At 45.1% G+C, this 19,901-nt stretch overlaps 1 protein-coding gene across 1 annotated transcript in view; it reads left to right on the top strand.

Annotated features, from left to right (window-relative positions):
- The window catches only part of GPCPD1 (glycerophosphocholine phosphodiesterase 1), a 941,421-nt gene that overhangs the window by 218,136 nt on the left and 703,384 nt on the right, over positions 1-19,901 (top strand). The window contains exon 6 of the mRNA XM_086927681.1: positions 10,963-11,004. Coding sequence (XP_086783807.1) covers positions 10,963-11,004 — 42 coding nt within the window. The remainder of the gene's footprint in view (positions 1-10,962; positions 11,005-19,901) is intronic.

The raw sequence follows: 19,901 nt of genomic DNA, 5'->3' as shown, positions 1-19,901 counted from the left end.
TCCCTTTTGGGTGCTGGCCTACCTGAACAGTTTCAAGACCGAATTCCCAATATTTCTTTCCTAGTTCTGTGGTATTTTTACCCCATCTTTTTGGTTTAGGTTCAGATGTGTCTAACTCTGCAAATTCTAACTTCGCTGGGACAACACCCAGCTTACCCATAGAGGTTACTCACAGCTCGAGTAACCCCAGCATGACCAACAGGGTCAGGGGGTCAGGGGGCCTAACTTACTATTTGGCATGGGGCTAGACCACAATGCCAAGGATAGAGGAAACATTCTCAACAACTACTCCGGAACAACGATTTCCGGAGTCATGTAAGCCCAAACAACAACTTGCCCAAAAAAACGACTTCGCCTTAACCATGCATGTGCGCGGGTAAGGCTAAGTCGATCTAGTGTTCGGGCTGGGCAGAGTTCAGAGGAGCGTCGGACAGGATCAGGTAAGAGGGGTTCGGGGGTGGTAGGTCGTGTTAGTGTGTTGGGTCTGGGAGGGGTTTGTGAGGTTCATGTTTTTAGGGTGTGGGAGGGGTTTAAGTTAGTTTTTATGGGTGGGAGAATTGGAGTTCCTTAATAGGGGCTGTCTGGGTTCGAGTTAGATTTTAGGGGGTGAGGGGTTCGGGTTCGTTTTTAGGGGGTGGGAGGCTCAGGGTAGTTTTTAGGGAGGGTTTGGGGTAGTTTTTAGGGGTGGGAGGGGTACTGATTCGTTTTTAGGGGGTAGGGCGTTCGGAGTAGGAGAATGAGGGGGGTGGTAAACTCAGCCACGGATTGCTGTTTACCATGCATGCCGTAACCATGAAAAATCGTAGTAAAGGAATGCTTGGTAAAGCTAGTCGTGGTTAGGATGCGGTCGTAGTAGAGACTGCGGTGTTCAGGTAGGTGTTGTAAAGGAAATCGTTGTTCCGACATACAACCCAAGTATAGCGCAGCCAAGAAGGCTAACACCCAGCATGGACCACTGATAGCTGTCAGTGCCCAGAACCACACCGTTAGCTCTTCAGTGGTAGGTGAAGGGGCTAACTTACTGACTTCTTATAATGGTGGGTCACTACATCCTGTAGGGAATACCCTTCTCCCACTCTCTCTTCTGTCAGCTGTTGAGCCAGCAACTCAGACTGGACAGTTGCCTGACTAGTCTGTCTTTTTGTGGGTTAAGTGGGACTTCACCAGTGCCACCTTTTGAATTCTCCCCTACTGGGGTATAACCTCCTTCGCCCACTGGAACTGTGGCTAACAACTGTCCACCTTTCCTGCACTTGATCTTTTTTTCTCTTTTAGGGTTTACCCGCAGTAGCTGCAGGGTCAGCCCCCCAGATTTCTTGGCTGAGGTCTAGCACTAGACAGTATCTCATTTTGGCCTTGGACCAACCTCTGGGTGGTCGTTCCCAAGGAGACAGTCAAGTGGGAGGTCTTTAATGAGTACCACCTTTCTCCAACCAAGGGACCCAGCTATTTATAGGTGCTTTACAGTCACAGGCCTGAAATGTGACCTACCCTGCAATAGCCCTTATTCTTTTTGTCTCCCCTAGGACATGCTAGTTTGAGTGTACCAACCTGTCATGCTCCATAGTGTAACTGGCAGAGGTATCCCTTATGGCAGTGGCTGGGATTCCATTCACCAGTAGTGGTGGAAGTGTCTACTCCCCTCTGGAATTTCCAACTCACCTTTTGGTCCCACTTTCTAGTTGAAGGCTATGTGGACTTCTCATCTGAGGGACTACTCATATGCTACACTGGCAACCCCGAGAGCTACACTAGGGGGTTGTTTCTTAGGACAGGTAGAGTCCTTGGTGTGGTGTCCTGTCTTTTGACAGTTGTGACACCATGCTCTATTGGATCCCAATTCTTACCTTGGTATCCAGTTTCAGGTTGTGAGGTGCCTTTGGGCCCACCCTCCTGGACAGGTTTATGGGGGCTATATGGGACTCTTTATCTTTATGATGGTCAGAGTCTTTACCCAGGGGTGTTTTTGTAACCGGTTTCTTTTGGTCACCCACCAGTGGTAGTCTTGGTCTCCCTAGTCTTGACCCAGTGGTCTGGCTTTTTTCCCAATTCTTGGGGAGAAATTGGACCTACGTCTACCAGATTGATTCTGATGCTACCTTTCATTAGTGCAATTACTTTAAATGTGTTCCTTCATAAACAGATTATAAAGTCCACCATAATCATGCACTTCACTTCCAGTTAACCAGTGTTTTTACTGAGTAGTCTATGAAGTCCACCTCAGACTGACTTGGTTTTGTGAGCCCCCCTAAATCTAATTCTATACTCCTCAGTTGTGAGTCCATAGCCGTCAATCAGGGTGCCCTACATGAGGACATAGGGATCAGCGTCTGCCCTTGTATTGGAACCAGCTTCCTATACATCCGAGACAATGCCCTGATTATTCACTCTTCAGGAAACTACTTAAGACCACCTTGTTTCAAACTTTTGTGTCAGCCCACATAGCAGCTCCGTCCAAAGCACAGAGATGCCCCTTCGGGGTGATTCAGGCGCTATACAAAGCCTGTGAATAAATAAATTGGATGTGGAGCCCGGACTACTGGGAGGATTCTGAAGGCAACCTCATCTATTTTGCAGACATCCTTTAATCTTTCAGTGCTGTATGGAAAAGTTAAGATTCATGCCACTTATTTCAGTTTGTGTAGTCATGCCCTACATTTAGTTGTACTCTACATTTGGAACCTTCTATTCAACTCCCAACATTATTTTCTTCAGTAACTTGTACTTTGTGGCAAAACGCTGCACTTCAAGTAGATTGACATATGACCAGGGGATAGCTTTCATTAACTGTTACTTCTAACTAGCCTACCAATCAATATTTACTGCAAAGTTTGCGTGAGACTCATGGATCTGACCTGGACTTGTTACCACTAACTCCAAAGCTCCAGCCAACCTTTTTTGGTTGGAAGTCTCGATTCAACAACTATTAGCATGCTTTTCTGAGGCTCTGCTTTGCCACTTTCATCGGGTTCGCCATCATGTTTACCACCAAGCACAATTAATGTATTTATCGACAATTGCCATCAGGAGAAATGGCTTTCCAGCAGTTAAGTAAAGATGAGTAGGCAAAGGAGAAGTGGAGGGGTTTCACACCAGCGTGCCTTTTGTCACTCAGGCTTTCTTTTCCAGCCCCATGTAATTTAAAACATGGTGACATAATAATGTTAGTAAACTTCTGTTGGTTCATTGAAACCACAGTTTGGTGTCTCCTTGTTCAGTTCAGTCAGTTACTTTACTCAGAATTGTTTTGGCGTCTACCGTTTTTCATCTGGGCAATACTAGATCAACTGTAATTTTCTTCTCACCTCTGATCCATATAGAACTACTGTCTAGACTTTCTGGTGGCATTGTATGGGTAACACCAGATCAGACACATCATGCCTTTTACAATCTTTGTTTTCTTCTTGTAGCCCTGTACACAATATAGGTATGAGTTCTTTTAAGTTGTGCTCTGTGACTTTAGATTAAAGCTTTTGAGTTGTTTTGAACGTGCCATCAGAATCTTTATGCAGAGAATAGCTCCTCTCTGGAGGCTCCAGAAGTTTTAGCGCAAAATGACTGATCGTTCAAGTTGCCGACTACTAGCCCATCTCAAATTATCTATTAAAAGGTGAATATTTCAGTCATGTTTTCACTAGTGCCACACTTTTATTTCTGGTCAAACATGTTCGAATTTTTATTGAAGGGACAGTTCAGCATAACATTTTCAGTAATTTCTTATGTGATTGTATGTATTAGCTTTTCAAATAGTGACGAACATGATAACACTGTCATACTCAGTTTTGTTTGTTAGCATTTCTTTTGAACAATTTCCAGATATTTTGGGTTCGCTGTGCATTTTCTGGGTGTCAATTCTCCGAATAACCTTTTACCGTAGCTAATTTGCTGTAATCTTTTCTGTTGCTGTTAGAGGAGATAGGTTCAAGAGGAGAAAGGTTAAATAAAGAATGTTCAAGGCATATGAGCTGCAGATTACACACTATGCATAGATGGCCACCTAGTGTTGGGCCCGGATGTTTGCAGTTTGTTTTGTTGTAGAATAGTCTTTAGAAGTCACGGGATAGGTGACTCCTCCTTTGGATGATACTGCGCATGGGAAACTGCTCCTTCCCCAGATTGTTTTTTTTCCGCCACTGGGCTCGGATGTGTTTCCAGCACTCCCTGTTGGAACCGATTTCCTTCGGCGCGCAATCCTCACCATCTCACAGAAATTACGTTTCGAACGCTTTTCCAGTTGACGTTACTCTTCAACACTGAAAAACTTCGATTCCGGTTGTCGTCGACGGCCTTCGGGCCTAACTAGGCCTCGACTCCAGCTCATGGAAAGGACGCCATTTAATAAGTGTCCTCAATGTGGGTCGAAGTTTCCCCACACCGACCTTTATGAAGTGTGTAACCTTTGCCTCTCCCCAGAGCACAAGGCCAAAGACTGTTCCGCTTGTGCCTCTTTCCGCTCCAAAAAGACTATCCGGGACCGAAGAGCGAGGAGAACAATGGCTCGATCTTCAGCTTCCATTAGGGACGACATCTTAGAAGAAGGCGTCAACGGTCCAGAACAACACGACGTCGACAGCAACTCAGAGGCAGAAGATTCCTAAGTCGAGGACATCACTCCAGCACAGCAGGTCGTAAGTAAGACAGTCGACCCCCGACCCTTCCTCGACACACCCAAAGAAGGCCCCGGTCACACACACTCCCTCTGGCTCAGGTGCACACCGCCACACTGTTTCTACTGCCCCACCTTCGTGCCCGGCTAAGAAGCTAATTGAGCCTTCGGGTGACTCTGGCTCGAGTCTGCCTTCGCACGGTGCCGGCGCACACTTACCGACACCGAAAAAGACAACTTCACCGGCTACGCCGACATCCAAACCATCGGCACCAAAACATACCTCTACTCCTTCGGCACCGAAACCCAGGTCGTAACCAAGCAAACCCGCTTCAGATTCGAAAAAACCACCGGAACCGAAGAAACCATTGGATCCAAACAACATACCGGCGCCGAGAAAATCCTCGGAACGGAAACAAACTTCGGAGCTGAAAAAGACTCCTGCTTCTCCGGTTAAAGACATTGCCAAAAAAACTAAACAAACCACTTCGGTGCCGAAACCTTCCTCCGCACCAAAAGATCGGCCTCCTGCAGAGGACTTACTTTATCCAGACCCTGCTCAAAAGACTAGCTAAAGATCCAATCACTGGGTAGCTGATTTTGGCTTAAAAAAAGCCACCACTAGACACACCAGCTCCATCCCTGCATTCAAAGAAGGATATGGCTACCTCTCCCTTAAGACTGCCTTCCCCTTCCCTTTTATCTGTACCATCACCACATCCTCCCATACCACAACACTCCCCAGCATCCTCTATCATACCAGATAATGACAACAAGGATGATAGCTCTGATGATATGGAGGGCCACCTACTTGATCCAGCTACTCCTATAGGATCACCTGACCCGTGGGATGATTATAACACCCCAGATGTCCCAAATGTCCCTCAGGATGACCTATAACCCTCAAGGCCTTCCCCACCAGAAGACACTATGGGTTTCAATAAATTGATTCACAGGGCTGCGCAATATCATGGGGTAGACCTGCATAGAGACCCTGTAGATGAAAACTTCTTAATGGATACCTTCGATAATGCACAAAGGTCCTCATCCATTTTACCAATGCTTAAAGGAGTGATTATGCATGCTCCTGAAGTCTTCAAAGACCCAGTCAGAACTCGGGTCATTAACCCTTGCATAGAGAAAACATGTAAAGCTGCTCCCTCAGACCCAGCATATATTAAAGGTCCAGTTCCACTAGACTCACTTGTAGTTTCCAGTGCACACAAGAGAGCAAACTCACAAACATCAGGTGAAGCTCCACCACCAGATAGAGTCTAAGCTACTTGACGCATCCGGGAAAAGAACGGCGTCTCAAGCAGCAAATATGTTCTATATTGCCAATACACAGGCATTATTAGACCGATACGACAGGGTACATTATGACGTATTAGAATCATTGAGACACCTCCCTGATAAGTACAAGGATAGAGCAAATGAGCTTATCCAAGAGGGGAAAAACATTACAAACACCTCTATCCGTTGTGCACTGGATGCAGCAGATACTGCCTCTAGGGCATTTAACAGCAGCGTCTTATTACGTAGACATGCCTGGCTACGCATATCAGGGTTCAAACTTGAAGTACAAAGTGCCATTCTTAATCAACCTTTGATGAGCAACACCTATTCGGACCTAACATAGATGTATCACTTGAAAAAAGGAAAGGATACAGATACAGCCGAATCTATGGGAGCCCTGCAGTCGCAGGCTCCCAGACGTTCATTTCGTAGCTCATCTTATCAAGGTGCCACCAGGGGATACTCATTAGACACCGCTTCTACCTTGTACAGAGCCCTTACACAGTCCACTTACAGCAAGGGCTACCAATGGGGTGGTTACAGGGGTAACAATAACAAAGGCAGAGGTAAAAATAACTCCCGCTCTGCCTCTACCCCTGCCCAATGACTCCCTTCCCCCGTCCCATTCCACTCCTGTCGGGTGAAGACTTCAACAATACCTGCCAGCTTGGGAAAACATCACATCAGACAGGTGGGTGCTCAAAATAATTCAATCAGGTTACTGTCTAGAACTAACATCCACCCCCCAAACATACCACCCAAGCAGCGTCCAATGTCACAAGAACATTTAACACTGCTCAGACAGGAGATAATATCCCTCCTGCAGAAAAATGCAATAGGAATAGTTCCAGAGCATCAGAAAAACAAAGGAGTATACTCCCTATATTTCCTAATACCAAAGAAGGACGGATCTCTAAGACCCATCCTAGACCTCAGACCTTTAAACATTTACATACAGTCGGATCATTTTCATATGGTCACACCAACTAGTCCTTCCACTTCTGGTACTAAACAACTTCCTTGTCACTTTAGATCTCAAGGACGCCTACTTCCATATTCCCATCCACACAGCGCACAGAAAATATCTCAGATTTGTGCTAGACGGGCATCACTACCAGTTCAAAGTGCTCCCATTCGGAGTCACAACAGCTCCAAGGGTGTTTTCAAAATGCCTAGCAGTAGTAGCAGCACACTTAAGAAGACCACATTTTCATGTCTTCCCATATCTAGACGACTGGCTCATAAAAGCCAGCTCATACAGCCTGTGTGTCAGAACACTCACGCTACTATTCAACTGCTCCACAACCTGGGATTCACAGTAAATCAGACCATATCGCATCTGCAACCCTCGCACATACAACAGTATCGCGGCACTACAATAAACACCCAACTAACACTAGCTTATCCCTCTCCAGCCAGGATAACAAGTGTACAAACTCTCCTAACAAAATTCAAACCGCAACACTCGCTACCAGCTTGAGTGTTCATGCAGCTCATAGGAATGATGGCATTTTGCATATTTGTAGTACCTCACGCAAGACTGCAAATGCGTCCACTTCAAGAGTGCCTAGCACGCCACTCGAACCAGGCTCAAGGTCAACTAACAGACCTAGTGTTGTTAGACGGTCGGACTCATCGTTCTCTGCAATGGTGGAACACCAAAAACCTTTCCAAAGGGCATCCGTTTCTAGAGCCAGTTCCTCAAATAGTCATGACAGCGGACGCATCGCTCTCCGGCTGGGGAGCTCACCTACTGCATCACACCATGCAAGGCAGGTGGACAACGCAACAGAAGTTACTCCACATCATCCATTTGGAGTTGCTAGCTGTGTTTCTAGCCCTAAAAGCATTTCAAACTCAAGTGTCAGGCAAAGCTGTCTTTGTCCGCACAGACAACATGACAGCTATGTACTACATAAACAAACAAGGGGGAACACACTCTCTGCAGTTCTCTGTTAGCACAGCAGATATGGAGATGGGCTATACCACTAAAGATCTTCCTCTTAGCCCAACACGTCCCAGGAGTACAAAACACTATGGCAGATCTACTAAGTTGACAAACACAGCAGATCCACGAGTGGGAACTTCATCCTCAAATTCTTTATCTGGTATTTCAAATGTGGGGACAACCTCAGATAGACCTCTTTGACACCCACGAAAATGCAAAATGCCTAAACTTTCTGCCAGATACCCACACCCATTGTCCGAAGGCAATGCGATATGGATGAACTGGTCAAAACTATTTGCGTACGCTTTTCCTCCTCTCCCACTACTTCCGTTAGTGGTATGCAAACTACAACAACATTCCCTGACGCTCATTGTAGTCGCTCCAACTTGGGCCAGACAACCGTGGTACACCACGCTGTTGCAGATGTCTGTTGTACCACACAAAAAACTCAACCTATCTCCCCGCCTATTAACACAGAACCATGGAGAGATCAGACACCCGGACCCAGCTCAGCTCAACCTAGCGATCTGGCTTCTGATGTCATAGAGTTTGGTTACCTCAGCCTTCCTCCAGAATGTATCAACGTTATCAATGAAGCTTGACGTCCCACTAATAGAGCATGCTATGCTGCTAAGTGGAAACGGTCTGTCATATACTGCCAAAACAACCAAATAAATCCTTTAGACGTGTCTATTCAACACATCATAGGATATCTACTACACCGTCAAAAGTGTAATTTAGCCTATACATCTATCAGACTACACCTCGCTGCCATTGCAGCATACTTACAAAATAGACAACATCTATCTCTTTTTAGAGTACCAGCTATAAAAGCTTTCATGGAAGGTCTCAAAAGAATAATTCCTCCCAGAACGCCACATGCACCAGTGTGGAGCTTAAACATTGGTCTCACAAGATTAATGGGACCTCCCTTTGAACCATTACTTAAATGTGAATTGTAATTCCTAACCTGGAAAGTAGCTTTTCTAGTAGCAATTAATTCTCTCAGAAGGGTTAGTGAACTACAAGCATTTACCATTCAAGAACTCTTTCTGCAAATGCATCATAACAAAGTGGTGCTTCGTACTAATCCTAAAGTCATTTCACCATTCCCTGTAAACCAATCAGTTGAGCTGCCCGTATTTTTCTCGCAGCCTCAAACAGTCGCAGAAAGAGCTCTACACACCTTAGATGTCAAAAGAGCATTACTGTACTATTTCGAAGGACACAAACTTTTCGTAAAACAAAATAACTTTGTGTCCTTTTCACCGCCACATAAAGGCAACCCCATATCAAAATCAGGAATCGCTAGGTGGATTGTTAAATGCATACAAATATCTTACCACAAAGTCAAACGTACATTAACAATTCCTCCAAAAGCCCATTCTACAAGGAAAATAGCGGCTTCAATGGCATTCTTAGGGAACATTCCCTTAGATGATATATGCAAAGCAGCTACATGGCTTACACCGCACACATTCACAAAGCATTACTGTGTTGATGTGCAAACTAAACAACAAGCTACTGTAGGCCAGGCTGTACTAAAAACACTGTTTCAAACAACTCCAACAGATACTGGTGGTCGCCGCTAGGTGTGGGTGCTGCTATACAATCTATGCATAGTGTGTAATCTGCAGCTCCTATGCCTCGAACGGAAAATAATACTTACCAGTATGCATCCGTTCTTGGCATGTAGAGCTGCAGAGTAACACACGCCCACCCGCCTCCCCGGCTACCCTTATCTGTTCCAGTATTATCTTAATTAGACACAAATCACATGGACATCACTACCTCTTGTACAGCTTCATCACTTCCCTATGGGCAAAAAACAATCTGGGGATGGAGGCGAGCCGATGCGTAGTATCATCCAAAGGAGGCGTCACCTATCCCGTGACTTCCAAAGACTTTTCTACAACAAAACAAACTGCAAACATCCGGGCCCAACACTAGGTGGCCATCTATTCATAGTGTGTAACTCTGCAGCTCTACATGCCAAGAACAGATGCATACTGGTAAGTAGCATTTTCCTTTCTAATCCACCACACATTTTTCTTGTAATACATTGTTCACTTCAACTGGTAGTTACCAGAGGAAAGTTGCTTGGTGGTTCCTGATGTTTATTTTGAAATTAGTCTTCTGAAAGAGAATAACACCTAAGGCATCATAAGGGATTGGCCAGAGGGGTTGGCCCGAGTTTGTAGCAGAGATACAAGAGGCCTGGAATTTAAATTTTCGGCTGTTATGTCTGCTGCACGAGTTTCCCCCTCAGTTGTGGAATAACTGCTTGCCCTGGGATTTAGAAGGTTATTTTCTCAGCAGTTTTTCAACATATTGGCAAAAAAAAACATACATTTTCCGCCTTGTCTAAGCGGACAGAAAATGTTCGTAGGACTGCATGTGGGTGGGTGGTATAGGGGTGTTAAATGGGCACCAGGCTGTTAGGCTTGCATTTGCCTATTTGCGTGGGTGTATTACTATACCAAAAGGGAGGACTGAGTGCATAAAGGTCCAGCATACCAGCTGCCAACCAGGCTACGTAAATCCAAAGAGTATGGGTTCCTATCAAAGAAAATGTTACAGAAAAGTGGACTGGTCAGCTGAGTAACCAGATCGAGGGATCTGATGGCGCAGGAGCGGTGGCCCTCACACACCCAGATGTGTCTTGTTTCATCGTAAGCAGAAAGAACAATTGATGGACAGAATGTTGTACAATGTCTAACATTGACCCCAGAACAGATTTCTGGGCCTAAATCCATCGTTTATTTGCTCCCCATGCCATTCAAGTTTAAAGCCAGCCATATGCAAATCAGTCTTGAGCCTGCACCACACCCTATGGAAACAGTCCAGTCTAAACTGCCAACTGGACTCTTTCCATGAGGAACTGGTTCAAGCCTGCGACCCCTAACTAGCCTCATATGATGTCCATGAATATGTTGGATGTGCTTTTCTTGACCTATTCAATTGTCCCACCTGACCCATCACATACGGAGGAAAATTGCAAACAATGGTGATTCTGATTCTAGAACAATGTATCTAAATCTTTACAGTCTGTTTTGTGATACGTGTCTTAAATACAGGAATTAAATTGTATTTGTTTTCCTTTAACCTCTAGAATTTGAGTGCCTGAGAGATGATGGCCTTTTCGGAATCTACAGTAAGTAAATGTCACTTTTCTCTTGTGCACCATACCTATTCACTAAGTTAGTCTAATGGAACAAAAATACTGTCTCTCTACTTCAGGAGCGCTTGACATGTACGTAAAATATCTTATTTACACAGCAGCTGCTTATGGTATTCATTACTTCTTGGAATGAGATTAGTTTAAAGAAATATGTATGGTAATTATGTGTGTGTGTTTTCACTGCAAAATTGTAAGTTTCTATCATAGCCATCCTTGGGATTTTTTCCCAAAGTAAATGGTGACATTGATGGACAATCCACGTCTCCTATAATTTCCAGGATTCCTACTGAACCCCATAACCTTGTTTGAGCCTTTATCATCGCTGGGCGTCTGTTCTCTAAAATAATGCTCTTGATCCCATTTGGCATAGTCATTCATTTTTTTTTTTTTTTTTTTTTTTCTCCTTGATGCCTGGACTTGCCCAACTGTGTACTTGTCCTTGGTTTTTTTCAAATATGCAATTGAACCCAGGATACCCCCACTGTCTGCGGAGTTTCACAATGTTTCCCTACTGTGTGCCCTCTTATCCGGACTTCCCAACCCTAAGCCTTTTCTCGTGCCACATCCTGGCTGAACATCTTCTATGTCTGTCTTGCATCTACCTAGCTCCCATCTTACAGATGCTTAGAGTAGGGAACCCCCAACCCCCCACACCTACTTCGGTCATAAGCTCTAGGTATTCCCCTCCTCTTTCCCAGGTTATTGCATTCATACTCCTTATTGTCTTGGATTAGATTTTCTTTGTCACCACTACATCAGGGCATGTCGTCTTATGTTGCAAAATGCTTCTTTTCTATTGCATTTTTTATGCTATGTCTCTTAAGTCATTATGATCATGAATATTCCAGATCACTTCCTTCTAGAACAGTATACACAACCAAGGCAGCTGCTTGGAGCAGTTCTGCCCTATGGCACTCCACAAAATGGACGGAGCATTCACAACCTTCTCGTGCAAGTTCTCACTCACTCTCCTGCTCTAAGAGGTGGCATACCCCTCGCTCATACTCGCATAATACAGCCACTCGCTCAGGCTCACAAGGCCAATCCCCACCCACGCAACATGCCACACTTGCATGCATGATCCTCAAGCCTCTCGCTCACCAAACATGTCACAGAGCTATGAGACCGACTACACCATCATGCTCGGATCTACTCTTCCTCACGGAAACTTTGCTAAACTCAACCTTTGTAACAGTTATCAGTACAGCAATACCCGCTGGGGTATACACCTGTTACAACGCAACTTTTACAACTACCTACTGTTACAACACAACTTTTACAACGCATACCATTACAACGCATTGCGCTGGGGGGCGCTCTAGGATAGGGAATAAGTATAATTTACTATCCCAACACCTTCCCTAGGGTCCACGGGGACTGGAGTTAGAATAGTAAATTATACTTACCACTATCCAGCACCTCAAAGCGCTATGCGTTGTAATGGTATGCGTTGTAATGGTCGCGTTGTAACAGTAGGTAGTTGTAATGGTATGCGTTGTAACATGGTACATCCACCCGCTGGCCCTAAGATTACCACACAACACTGTTGGCACAAGCCCGAGGCGGAGTCACCGTAATTTCCAAAGACCACATTAGCTGCACCACTTACGCATACACCACCACTAGCTAAACAGGGCATCTTTATGTTGAAGATCTGCATCACAGTCCAATTCTCCATGGGTGAAACACTCATATTCAAAGCATGTGTGGCTGTACATATACATGCTCTGCGAACTTCCGCCATCTAGTGTTGGGTCTGGATGTGTGCAAGTTGTTTTTCTTCAAATAAGTCTTTTGAGTCATGAGACAGTGACTCCTCCTCTTAGTAGTAATGCATATGGGCATTGTCTTCGTTGTTAGATTGTTTTCTTTCTACCATCTGGTTCGTACGTGTTTCGTGGTGCTCCAGTTGGAGACAGTCTCCGGTTCCTTTCGATTCGCTGTTCATTTCCATAGTCGTTGGTATTGTTTCCATCATTGCATCTGGAAAAATCGGAGAACTTTCGCCTGTTGATTCAACATGCTGCCATTGCCGTCTTCGAGCCTCCTCTTTTTCAACCAGCTTAGACTGAGAATGTGCTGCTTATGGAACAAACTCCTTTTTCACTTCTGCCCCAGCTGCCACGCGAAGTACCTGAGAACTGACCAACCAACATCAGATTTGCAACTTATGTCCGTCTTTGGACCATCAGGAAGCAGACTCTGAAGCGTTTCGATCCTTTCAATCAAAATAGACATTACGGGACCGTTGGGCGCATTGCAGAGCAATGCAGCACAGAGAGATCTAAGAGACAGCAATATCTTTGGTCAAGATGTCGAACTTAAACAGAAAGAGCTTCATGAATTCTCTGCAGCTGAGGAAGACTCGTTTCCCATCCATGGCTCTGGGTTGGGCACTGCGTCTGACCTAGACCCAGGTCTCCAGATACACAATCTTACTTCAGGCCAACATACAGGGAGTACCCCTGCTCCACATCCCCAAAAATATTTGATTTTGACTGACTCTTCGGTTATCATGTCACTACTGCCAGTAAGCCATTGTAGGCACCGACCATCTGCTATGGACGCCTTCCTCAGGCTCTGCACCAAAAGCCAAGCTAAAACAGCTGGCTCCTGCACCGAGCCGATCGGACTCTGCACCAAGCCGACCACCTGCCTCTTTGGCACCAGGCACCCCGCTTCCACCCCATTCGGCTCCGACCAACTTTGATCTGAAAATGAAAACTTCTTTGATACCGAAACTTTGGGCTTCCACATCCAAGGTGCCTCCAGAACCAATCCTCCAAATCATGCAGGAGCGACTCGATCCGAAGCAGAAAAAGCTACATATACAACCTCTTACTGGCCGTATTTTAGCTCTGCCTGTGCACTCTGCGTCCATTTCATCAAAGAGCCAGCTTTCCTTTGCACAGGCTATAAATCTACCTGTGCCTGCTAAAAAAAGGTCATTGAAACCAGCCCTGTGCATCCTCCTCTTCCTCATTTTTCACCACTTCAGTCACCTCCTTTACCATCTTCGTCACTACCACCTTCACCACACCATTTACTGGATGAGCCAGAAGAGTCTCCACAATCTCCAACCGACGATTGGGGGAGGAGATTATTCATACCCACAGTCCACAGATCCTTGGGATAATTATGATGTTGATCCCCTGGGTGATACTGACCCAGATCTCTACCCAGCAAGACCATCACCCCGATGATGATTCATCTTTTCAAGAACTCATCACTAGGGCAGCAGCACAAAGGCCCTTTTGAGGATGATATCCTTTTTGAACTTTTTCCACTATGCATAGTTCATGTCAATACCTGCCTATGATTAAAGGTATGCTTAGGCACGCTGATCACATTTTCAAAGACCCAGTGCGCTCCTATATAATTATGCCCAAGATCAACTAGGGAAGCGGGTGGCAGCACAATCCTCCAATCATTGGCGAATCGCTAACACTCAAGCAAAATACAATGGGTCACATTGGGATGAAATGGAGGAACTCCTCTAAATCTTCCTGAGGCATATAAAATAAGGGACATGAGATTGTAAATGAGTGAAACTTAATTTCTAAAAATGTCATAAAATGTGTCCTACAATCAACGGAAACAGCATCCAGGGGAGTTGACACAAGTGTATTGTTGCATAGATCCTGCTGGGCTACATATATCTGGCTTCAAGCCAGGGGTGCACCAAATACTATTAAATCTGACTTTTGATAAAGAGCATCTATTTGTTCTCCAGGGGGACCTAGCAGTAGAAAAAATGACACTGAAGCACCTAAATCAATGGGCTCGCTACAAACCCCTGCTTCACAAGGTAGAGGTAGGGGTGCCTCAACACACTCTGCCCCTCTACCTTCAGGCAGGGACTCTGTTTATTCTCCAAACCACTTAACACCTGTCGGATGACAAGTAGATAATTTCTTTCTCGCCTGAAAACCATAACCTCAGATCAATGGGTGTTGGACATTATCCAACATGGCTATTGTCTGGAGCTCATAACTAGACGCCCAAACGTTCACCTTGCAGACACAATCTCTACATAGAACACCAAGATCTGCTCAAACAGCAAGTAGAGGCTCTTTTACTCAAAGGAGCCATAGAGCCTGTCCCTTTCAACATCAAGATACAGGAGTGCACTTCCAGTACTTTCTAATTCCACAAAAAACTGCTCACTATGGCCTATTTTAGATATTGGCCCTTAAATCATTACATACTGTCAAAACACTTCCTTATGGACACTATGGAGACGTGATCCCACTGCTTCAGCAGGGCGACTTTGTCTGCACTAGGCTTAAAGGACAATTACTTCCATATAGCAATCCACCAGCTCATCTCAAATACCTCAGATTTGTTATAGCAAGATAGCATTATCAGTTCAAAGTTCTTCCATTTGTAGTCACTGCTGCCCCCTGGGTGTTCACCAAATGTCTTCCCGTATTTGGACAGTTGGCTCATCAAAGCCAGGACCCATCTCATTTGTCAACAACACGTACAGACTACTCTCCATTTTCTCTCATACGGGATTCCCATGTATAGTCATAAGCACTGAATAGTTCCGCCCATGTGCGGGCGGGAACCCCAGAGCACTTTATCCTATATATTTTTGTAAGTGTAGATGTTCGCCTTTCTTATTACGCAGCCTATAGGCGAAGGGTACAATGGCCAAATTATTCTTTTTGCAGATAGTAAAGATGCCAGGAGAACTGTTGATGCATATAAATGCATAATGCCTCTGTAAAACAATACAAATGTCTTTCACAAGCTCTTTTTTAGTAGAGTAGAGAAATGAAGAAGCATAGGACAGTGTAGCCTCATAGACTGACATTGTAAGAGCTGGAAATCGATGCAGTGCCTTTAAAACCCAAGGGACTTCCAATATCCCATCATGCTTGGTTAGTGGCAGCTACCTCAATTCCTTTTTTTTTTCTGGCACCTGCTGACAGGACCCAGGAGCACTGAACTCTGCCTTTCTAAGGCTTTTCTCTTCAAAATTCACTTATGATTGTTTTTTCAAAAGCAACTTTATTCTACGTCTTTCAATTCTCCTTTGCATTTTATGCCAAGAAGCGATTCAACGTCAAGGAGACACCAACATTCGATGTTGAGAAGCAGATCACTGATGCACCATCACAGGAGGTAGAGATGCAAGTCGATGTATACAGCACGTCCGAGGAAGAGGATATGCATGTTCGAGGCGTGTGTGCTGTAGATATACATGCTCCTGCCATCTAGCGTGGGGTCCGGATTCTTGCAAGTTGTTTTTCTTTGAAGAAGTCTTTCCTAGTCACGAGGTAACACTGCATTTTTCGGTTGTTTTTCCACCATCCGGTTTGGATGTGTATTGCTGCGCTCTGGTTCGAAACCATTTGGTTCCCCTTGATGCACAATCCTCTCTATCCTCAACAGTATTGTTTTGTAAGAGTTTCCCACTTCTCCACGTATCATTTCGGTCAACGGATCCTACTTTTTGATCGTAAAGCTTTTTGTACCGACTTCGGGCCTAACCGCGTCTCATCAGCTCTCTGTCTATGGAACGGACACCGTTCAAATTCTGCCCTCAGTGCCACACACTGATTCTTACAGGGTGTGTTACTTGTGCTTGTCTCCGGAGCACAAAGACTGCGACGCTTGCAGATGTTTTGGATCGAAGAAAAATCTTCAATATTCTGGCTTGACGTCGAGAGACGAAGCCGGACATCTTCGGTGAAGATTCTGGTCAAGAAGACATTGAGGCATCAGCGGCAGAGGAGGAAGAAGCCTTCTCGTTGCGATACTCCGACTCGGAGCTTGAGATAGACCTCAACGGCAAAGTACTGCCGCCAGGACCAGATGACGTTAGTAAGAAGACCCCTTGCAAATCGTTCAAAAAAACCACAAGGTCTAAGCACCACCTCTGCCTTCAGACCAAGGTCGGCACTGAGACGACGTTTCCGATTCCCCGCCTCCAGGCCTGGCTCCGAAACAGCCAGTCGAGCCTTCCAGCTTGGTAACGAGTCAACAAAAGTCCTCGTCAGAACCGAAGCCCTCCGGTTTCAAAGCAATCCAGCTCAGAGCCAAAATCCTTCATGCCAAAAGCCAAGAATCGGAGCAGAAATCTTCGTTACCGAAAGCACTGGCACCGAAAACGTTGGTACCGAAAGATGTTACATCGGATCCGAATTTAGACATTGTTCCACCGAAAACGGATCCCAAGCAAAAGAGACTATACATTAACCTGGAGTCTGGTCATATTCCTACCAACCTGCCTCAGAAACATAAGCTTCCTGATGAGGACACTCCTTACAATTGCCCTTTTGAAGAGGAAATCTGTTGCGATCAGTCCTTATCATCCACCACCATCATCCCCTCCACCACCTCCTTCTCCACCTTCAAATCCTTTGCAAATCACACCTCGGGATTCTCTCTAATCTCACCATTGTGACGACGATTATGTTGTTGATGGGGGAGGGGGGACACATTTACCAGTAGATCTGTGGATCGATTATACAATTAGTCCTCCAACCTACCCAGCCAAGCCATCTCCTCCATACAACATTGTATCCCACCAGAAACTCATTGCAGAGGCTGCACAATACAATACAATGGAGTGGCACTGCACAAAGAATCTTTAGAGGTATATTTTCATGTTCCAATTCATCCGGCTCATCACAAATACCTCAGATTTGTGATAGCAGGCAAGCAATACCAATTCAAAGTACTTCCCTTCGGAGTGACTACAGCGCCCAGAGTATTTACCAATGTCTGGCAGTAGTCGCGGCTCATCTCAGAAGACAGCATATTCACGTCTTCCCCAATCTAGATGACTGGCTCATCAAAGCGAGCACTTACCAAACTATCTACAACACATACAGATCACAATAGACCTACTTCATCAACTAGGCTTCATGGTCCATGCACAAAAATCTCACCTGCATCCGTCACAGATGCAGTCTTGCCCAGGAGCTGCTCTAGAAACAGTCAAAGCTCTCGCCTTTCCCAATGTAGCCAGAATTCACAATGTTCATGTTATCATTCTACAGTTTCAGTCCAACCAAGCCTTACCAGCCAGAATGATGGCATCTTGCATAGCAATTTTACCTCATGCAAGACTTCATATGCGTCCCCTACAAGAGTGCTTGGCACATCAGTGGAATTGGTTGTAGGGTCAATTAACTGATCTAGTGTTGGTAGATGGCTGTACCTATCGCTCTCTACAGTGGTGGAACCTACAACACTTATCAAAAGGATGGCCTTTCATCGACCCTATTCCACAGATCATGCTCAGAGCAGACGCATCTCTCACAGGTTCGGGTGCTCATTTTCAAGATTACACAATACATGTCCTATGGAGCAACAAACACAAAAGCCTCCACTTCAACTATCTAGAGCTTCTAGCAGTTTTTCTAGCACTCAACGCTTTTCAAACTCACCTCATAGGCAAAACTGTCCTAGTCCGAACGGACAACATGACTGCAATGTATTATGTGCAAATTCAGGGTGGAACCACCCTCTTTCCAACTGTCAAGACTTGCTCAAGCCATTTGGAACTGGGCGATCCATCACAAGTTTTATCTTCTGACTGAGCACCTCCCAAGAGTAAACAATCATATTGCGGAACTTATCAGCAGAAGGAGGCCACAAATTCACTAGTGGCAACTTCATCCCCAAGTTCTCTTTCCCTACTTTCAACAATGGGGATTCCCACTTATAGACTTGTTTGCCAAAGCAGAAAACTCAAAATGCCCAAGCCTTATGGATGAACTGGTCAGGGATATTTGCCTACGCTTTTCCTCTTCTCTCTCATTCCGTGTCTAGTTCAGAAGCTCGGGCAAACATCCCTCCCACTAATTCTTGTTGCTCCCATGTGGGCCTGTCAGCTGTGGTATACCACCCTGTTGGAGCTAACACTAGTTCCACATCTAAAGCTGCAACTCACCTCCAGTCTACTCACACAGAACCATGGAGAAAGCAGACATCGAATTCCCAAATAACTGGGCTGAGAGATCTGGCTCCTGAAGTCATACCACCAGAGCTTGTTTTGCCGCATAGTGGAAAAGATTTATTGTATACTGCAGTAACAACAAAAAAATAAACCCTTTGATGCTTTAGTACAAAACATTATTTGTTACCTGTTACACTTACAGCAAACTGGACTAGCTTGTACATCTATTTGTTTGCAGCAGTAGCTGCGTATTTGCAGAACAGACAACATCTGTCACTATTCAGAGTTCCAGTAATCAAAGGTTTCATGGAGAGGTTGAAGAGAGTAATTCCACCAAAGATTCTTCCTGCCATAGTTTGGAAGCTCCGCATTATCCTCACAAGGCTCATGGGCCCCCCTTTTTAGCCATTTCACAAGTGCCCCTTGCAATTTCTCTCATGGAAAGTTGCTGTTCAAGGCATATGAGCTGCAGATTCTACACTTTGCATTAGATCGCCACCTGGTGTTGGGCTCGCATGATTGCATGTTGTTGTCGTCTTGGAAGAAGTATTTGTAGTCATGAGATAGGTGACTCCTCCCTTGAACGATAGTGTGCATGGGCATCGGCTCCAACCTTAGATTGTTTTTTCCCATCACTGGGTTCGGATGAAATTTTTCTGCTTCCGTTCGAAATCTACTTTCAAAGCGTAAAAACGTATTCAAACTTCACCAAACTACTTTTGATATCGATAAACGTCGACTCGACTCCATCAGCTCGATTCCGGTCGTCGACGCGGGCCGTTGGGCCTATCCACGCCGTGAGGCCTATACCTCATGGAAAGGACGCCATTCAAAAAATGCCCGAGTGTGGAGCAAAGTTTCCACACAGTGACCATCACGAGGTCTGTAACCTATTCTTATCGACAAAACACGACAAATCCAGCTGTACAGCCTGGGCATCCTTTCGATCTAGGAA

Source organism: Lissotriton vulgaris, chromosome 6 (genome assembly GCF_964263255.1).
Source record: "Lissotriton vulgaris chromosome 6, aLisVul1.2, whole genome shotgun sequence".
NCBI classification, from domain to species: Eukaryota; Metazoa; Chordata; class Amphibia; order Caudata; family Salamandridae; genus Lissotriton; species Lissotriton vulgaris.
Note: the sequence above shows the minus strand (reverse complement) of the source record. Positions and strands in the feature narration are given on the sequence as shown.